At 34.0% G+C, this 7,186-nt stretch overlaps 1 protein-coding gene across 1 annotated transcript; it reads left to right on the top strand.

Moving 5' to 3' along the window:
- The first annotated feature begins 1,125 nt into the window (after window positions 1-1,125).
- Window positions 1,126-1,628, top strand: LOC107102431 (ribonuclease-like 3). The gene has a single exon (XM_015401749.1). It carries the CDS (start codon window positions 1,131-1,133, stop codon window positions 1,620-1,622), a length of 492 nt encoding a protein of 163 aa, XP_015257235.1. The 5' UTR covers window positions 1,126-1,130; the 3' UTR covers window positions 1,623-1,628.
- The last annotated feature ends 5,558 nt before the right edge of the window (window positions 1,629-7,186 follow it).

Below are 7,186 nucleotides of genomic sequence, written 5' to 3'. Positions count from 1 at the left end.
TTTGTTCTACAATTCTGGATGATAATTTCCTTATACTTAATTTTCTTATTTTTATAACTAATGGTTACAGCTAGTTGGACTGCATGAAATAAAAGATACAGTTTATTTCTATATGTCAGCACAAATCAGTAGGCCTAATATAAGAGTAAACTACTTAATAAACTTACCTTTGGCTGGTAGAGTCCACCAACAGTTAATGGATCTTTACCATACAGATATTTAGTTGAATTGCATTCATACACGTCCTATTAATGATTTCTCAAATATCTCAGTTTCATTTTATTTAGCTTGTTGTTATATAATCATCAGTAAGTCACCATCAATTAGCTATAGTATATGAACAAAGAGAAAAACATTAGTTGTGTTTTTTGGAAAAATGTTCACATGGCACATTTTGTAGGGGTTATTAGATTGATTGATTGTTTATGGATGGAAGATTGCTAAAAAGAAACTGCAAAAAGACGAATACTGTTAATGAAAACATGAAGAAATGTATATGAATATGAAAACATAAAATTAGATATGATGGACCATTATAAATGAGAAAACTCACATCATGGATTAGGAAAAGCCCAAAGTAATCCACAGAAATATGACTGGAACTCGAATAATGGAGGCCGTGGAGATAGAAAAGGAGCTCTCTGATATGATTATGAGCAGAATTATAAGGAGGCCTTCACAAACATTGAGGAACCTTTCAACAGGTCAACAGATTGGGTTGGTGTTGGCCTGTCATTGCCACCACGTTGACTCTGTAATATTGGTAAAATTGTTCCTTAAATAAAACTATTTATGAAATTAAACTAGTTAAACTTACATTTTCTGCCACTTGAGTAGAGCATATAAGTATATATGAGTATATCAAATAAAATTTCTGAATTAGTTGATGATTAATCAAGATTAATACAATTCATTTCATTTCTTTCAGTCCTAGTCCCATGCATTGAAATCTTAATTTTTTTTTCCATAATTATACAAATGAAATCATTATGGTGAAACCAGTAATTCTCCATTTGTGAAAGTGTGTGACAAGACACACAAAAAAGAGAAAAAATGAAAAAAGGTCATTTGTTTTAAGTTGATAAATAAGGTAATACATTTTTCTCCTTTTTCCACTTCAGCAGATAACTATGAAGATCCTGCTATTTTGCCTGCTGGGCCTCCTGCAACCTCTTCAGGCCGTCGACTCCAACTTCAAAAATAATATCGGCAAGTTAGTGTCAGGAAAAGACACATCAGAACAATATGAGAACTTCAAAAGACAGCACATATTTGAAAACATGGATCCAGAAAACTGCAATTCGGTGATTGAAGACAATCGTATCCGATATCCTAACAATAAATGCAAGCAGAGAAACACGTTTATTTCTGCTAATGAGGAGAATGTAAAATCTGTTTGTAAAGGTCAAAACAATAATATTAAGGGAGGGGTTCTCACAGTGAGTAAAGGAAAGTTTGATCTTGTTGTTTGTGACATTCTCGATAAAAATAGCTTTTACCCCAATTGTGTCTATAAGGGAAGTAATTCCACTAACATGCACATTAAAGTAAGCTGCAAAGGTGGTCTACCTGTGCACTATGAAGGAGACACCACGTCTAAAGAAGGAGGAGACCATGTATAAAGAACGATTGCCTTGTAACATACTTTTGTTTTAAATACTTTCTTCCCTGTAACATCAGCATGAATAAAAAAAAAAAAAAATTAAAACATCTTTATTCCTTATTTCTGTGATCTGCTTGGAAAAACACAATTGACTGAACTAAAATATGTATTTATCACTGAATAAACGTACCATAATGAACCCAATGCTTGAACTGTTGTGCTGCTCAAGACTTGCATGATAATAAAACACCCTCTACTAATCCATCAGGTAGAGATTGATGGTGTAATAACTAGTGTGGTTCAGCATCCATCTGATCAATAGTGAGTCTCCAGTCACCTTATTCATTAGAGTGAGAAGAGTCCTGACTATTGGCTGCTAACAATTTACAATTATTCCAAACTCTGTGGTCTCTGATATAAAGTCCTTAGAATATAAGCTAAAAAAAGGTTGGTTTAACATTATAGAATATGGAAAAGATCAGGGAATAAGTATATTTGTTTTCTTTATAGTCTGTAGTCAGATGACACAATCCTGAGGTGTTTAGGTTGGATTTCTATTTAGTGTATTTGAATTATTTAATTGCTGCTATTCATTCATTGTTTGGGTCTTTCCGCACTTAATGTATTTCCTTAGGTAATTATTGTTTGGTATTTCCTTTTTAATTGTGTTTTACTATTATATTGTTTTTGCTTCCTTCTAGTGTTCTTTGGACGTTTAGATGTATTTCCATCAAACACTCTCCTGGTTTTCTATGAGTTCCTACTGTGCTCTGCTTTTCCTTCAGCCTCAGCCTTTCATCATTACCTCTTTTTAGATTTTCTGATTTGTTTGTCATTTTTACTGCCCTGCCTCAGATTCTAAGCTCCATTATTTTCATTATTCTTTACAGGATTCTTTAGTTGCCATGCCTCTTTTATGGCTTGTTCCTGTCCACTTTTCTCGTTGTGTGCAGTTCTTTGGATTCCTGTTTGTTTTTCTAATTTTAATTGTATGTTTATTTTTTTCTCTGTCCACCATGCTACTCCTGAGTCCCTGTCTCCAATGTGCTCTTATTTATTTTAAATATATGTAATTAAAATGTTAATATAAAAGGTTCTGTTCTGGTCTTGTCACCCTTAGCACACAACTAAAACAATGGCAGACATTAGAGTTCTGATTTTGTTGCAGAATTGATGTTTCAGAAGCAGCTCAATTTATTTAAAGTTTTTCGGTACATTTGGCAAACATTGTGGTACTCTGATCAGACTGGAATTGGGCCTTACACTGTGGGGGATTTATTCGGCCCGATGTGGATGTTGCCTTAGTGTCTCAAGTCAACAACTGCAGAAATTATGCTCCATGTTTCTACTTGTGAAATCGACTCTCCTAAATGTCTGACCTTTCAACTGAATTGGGTTGGATTGAATAAACACATGGATCACAAATTTGGATAACTGCACTTTGATTTCAGTTGGTAACTTTATTTTTTTTGTGAATGTATCAATGTGGAGTTCAGAGATTGAGTTAGACAGAAGATTCAGCTATAACCAGTAGCTTGCGACCATGACCGTCTGCATGAATGGGTGAATAACTGAGTGCAGTGTAATGATTAGCTGTAATGTATAAGCCAAGCCTCCAGTGTACTGCTGCTGACTATATATATCCAGTTTCTTGTGTCAAACCTCTTTTAAATCAGTTATTGTTGGACAACATCTTACCTACATTGGGTAACAAGACCAATGACCCTACTGCTGCTTGTCAGAGGTCATTATCGGATATTGTAAAGTTTTACTTTCATTTAATTTAGAAATTCAATTCCCAAAGTCTGAATGACTTCTTCTGTGGCCGACTGACTATGAAGCTTCAAAAGACCACAATGATCTCGGGGGGCCACATCTACTGGCCTGTTTCATCTGTGTTTTCCATCCATTCAATGTTTTCCCCTTATCCCAGATTAGACATTAGACACAAGACATTCCTGAAGGGAATATTTATCTTGTTCATTCTGACTTATCAATACTAAGGTAGGTGCAATTCCCTACTTGTAAATATTAAAGCAGCAGAACCTACAGCGAAAATGAGCCCCTAAGTGTAGAAATCTTCACTTGGGCCTGTTTGGATTCACTTGTTTGTTAATCTCATTTTTGCAAAGGAGCTTTTCCAGAGTTACAACTGTTCACACAAAGGTGACAAGTTTTACCACTGAGATGAGAAGTAAGTAAAAGTTTTCCCAAACATAACGTTAAGTGATTCATTCTTTTATTCTTGTTAATTCTTCTCACAAGCACAAGTTTCACATGTACAAACATTCATAATAGAGTTTTTGACGATCTAATGGGTTAAAAAAAAGACAGGATGTATATCTGCCTTATTGATTTTAGTTAAAATACAAACATTTAGACACAATTTGTTTGGATATTTTTTCATTTCCACAACCAAGGAAGCTTCTGGAAGATTTGCTGAAAATATTGAGTGTTTTAGTTTGCGGAAGCACACCCGATCATCTATTAACTATGTTGGAAGAAATGTATAAAATGTTCTCATATTTACTAATTTTCTAATACTTTTGATCGTTTTTTTTTTTTTACTGAATATCTATTTGTTTCCCTTAAGATCTCTGTGCTGAACAATTTTGAAACACTTCAAGGGAAAATGTAAATAATTAAAAAAAACCAATGTCTCCTGTTTACCCCTGACTAGAATCTGTATTTGCAAAAGTTTGGAGCGAATACAATCTAAATAGTCTAAAGTTAGCAACAGTACCTCTGTGTTAATTGACTGATAGCACCTTAAGAGGCTGTAGCACATAAATAATTATTAAATCAAAATAAATTACACTTTTTGAAAGCATAGTAAATTTCACCATTATAAAATTAAACTTTTTTAATTAAACAAATTTCTAGAGTATCAACATTTCACCTTTGATTTAACAGCCTTCCATTTGTACCACTAGAGGGCACTGGTACCCCGTTTGAGAATGACAGGTTTAAGGTTAAAAGGTCAGACAGAGCAACTGGCAGAGGGGAGGAAACTAAATAGCAACGAGGCTTAAGAGCAGCTGCTGGCTTTTTGGTATTGAGATTACAATTAGTGTGATTTTATTTATTTATTTTTATTGATGCTTGAGAATAATTTGGAAACTGCTTTGCAGAGACTCAATTAAGTCAAATATTTGCAAGTAGTAATGGACCCCTAATATTTTATCCTCATAATGCCATAGTAAAGAAATTATTATTAATATTGCCTAAACAAACAGATTTACGACAGTTTTTCATGTACGCAGGAGGAAAATGTTTCTTTATATTCACAAATATGATCTGAACAGCGACATGACATTTGCTTTAAATTAGAGACCCTAAAACTGAGTTTAAGCATTTATTACATCCAAATGCAGTAACGGTGTCCTTGCACAATCTTTGCAGAAGAAGCAATGATAGCTTATTTTGCATCTGTGGCTTTGAGGCTTTGTGGTTCTCTTCGTCTCTTTGTCCATTCTGCTTCTGAAAAAACTCACCACTACAAATATTTTTAATGGCAGATGTACGAAATCATAAAGACAAAACTTCTATAAATTGGTACTGGGATTTGTCTGATCAAGATGTATGCTGCTTTTAGTGTTAGCAGGCTACAAAATTTGTAAAACTGCAGCTTTAAGAATACATTGCAAGACATACAAACAGACAGTGGAATCCTTTATAGGAATTAAAGAACTTGCATCATTTGTAACAAAAAAAATTTCTCAATGAAAACTGAGCAGAATAAATCCTTTATTATCCCTCAATGGGGGAATTCAGTTTGTACAGGCATTGGATCATATATAAGGGGTCAAATCTCTGTCATGATTAACATCTAATGAGCCCTTCAGTCAGTGTGGAGAAAAATGTGAGTTTTTGAGGGCAAATGGATGATAAAGCTGTTTTCTACATGTTTTTATGAAGTTTGAGAATTATTTCAACTAATTTGCAACTACTTTGCAAATGATCAATTAATTAAAAAAACTTTTTGATAACAGGCCACTAACACCTTGTATTGTTGCAGAGCATCCAATGACCTTTGACAGTCTTTTAGGTGATGCAAATGTGGCTTTTCTTCCATTTGTGGCTTTGGTGTCCTCTCTGTTTGAGTCATTTGTCCACACTGTTCATTAGAAATCTCACCAATATATATCAGTTAAAGAGCAGGTGTACTCAGTTATAAAGATGTAACTTTAGCAAATTTGTGTTTGCATTTTCTCTAATTATAAAGTATGCAGCTATTGATGTTTATAGATTACAAAATTTGTGAAACTACAGGTGTAAAAATATTAAAGCATTATAAACAGGCTCTTTACTCCTTTATAAGAACATTGGAAGTAACTTGGCTGATAATATTTATATTCAAAAGACCGTCTAATATAGAAACATGCTTTATTATCCCTCGGTGAGGAAATTCAGGTGAGCCATTAAGAAATGAAAGGCAAAAGTAAGCATGCAGATTCATGCATTGGCAAAAAAACAAAACAAACAAACAAGCAAACAAAAAGCACAAAATAGAAAAAAGTGCATATTATGTCAATTTTAAAACAGGAGAAATAGATTGCAGAGGTGATTTAATCACAGTTGGTAGCAGTGATGTTATAAAAAGCAAAAACAAACAAACAAAAAAATATAACTATTTAAGTGACCCATAAGTTTTCTTTTTAAATGTGGGTTAGAGTTTCCTTTTCTCGCCTTTGTTCGCACTCTGTGGGAGAACAACTTAGCACCTTTTGTTTGTGGCTAACGTTGCACAGTTTTATGATTCAGTAAAGATATTTATCTCCAGTCTTTCTGCATCTAGAAACTTCTCCTCTAAAGGTAATATAAGCTTTGAAGAGGCCCACCTTGGGACATTTCTGATTGCTGTCATTGCTTTAAAAACCTTACAGGCTGAACACCCTCTTCTTTTGACTGCTGATCGTTTAGGGAAGGCGCTTCACTCACGTCGATTTGCCTTTTGTGAGGACCAGGTTTAATTTGACCTTATGTTTGCTTTTTGTGATGACTTTACTGATGCTTCAGATTATCATGGGAAAAAAAAATTACTTTATAACAGGAAGTGAAACTTTTCAAAGCAACCATATTTTGATATATTATCTTTTCCATGACATCAGCTGCATCTTAAGAAACAAGGAAACAAATTTGTATAGTTTTTGTTATTTTGTTGGCTTTGAAAAACAATTGCATGAACCAAATATGTCTTTGTCACTGAATAAAATGTCCAATATAAACATTTTGCTTTATAAAGATCTGTGTTGTGCTTATTTGATCTTGACTCAATGACAATAATGATCATGACAATAAATGCTTTCTTCAAACTGTGTGTTGGGTGATAATGCAATGATTGTAACTATCCAGTACTGTGATTCGTACAAGGATGTGACATATCTGGCAAAGATGTAAGCAATCCCCTCATTAAAGAGTTTCAATGCTCATATGTTACCCTAGGTTATTTTGTCGGGGGTAAAACGCCCCTCACAGGGTCTCCCAAGACAAACAGTCTCTGGATGACTGATCAACTAAAGAGTGGTTCAAATGCCCTTTATAATGCTGATCACTGGTACAGTCACAGGCATTGTTAGCATC

Source organism: Cyprinodon variegatus, unplaced genomic scaffold, assembly GCF_000732505.1.
Source record: "Cyprinodon variegatus isolate N-32 unplaced genomic scaffold, C_variegatus-1.0 Scaffold1254, whole genome shotgun sequence".
NCBI classification, from domain to species: domain Eukaryota; kingdom Metazoa; phylum Chordata; class Actinopteri; order Cyprinodontiformes; family Cyprinodontidae; genus Cyprinodon; species Cyprinodon variegatus.
The sequence above is the reverse complement of the archived record's forward strand: the minus strand, read 5'-3'. Positions and strand labels throughout refer to the sequence as shown.

Coding starts and splice junctions, on each gene's coding strand:
- LOC107102431 (XM_015401749.1), top strand. CDS start 1,131: ATGAAGATCCTGCTATTTTGCCTGCTGGGCCTCCTGCAACCTCTTCAG.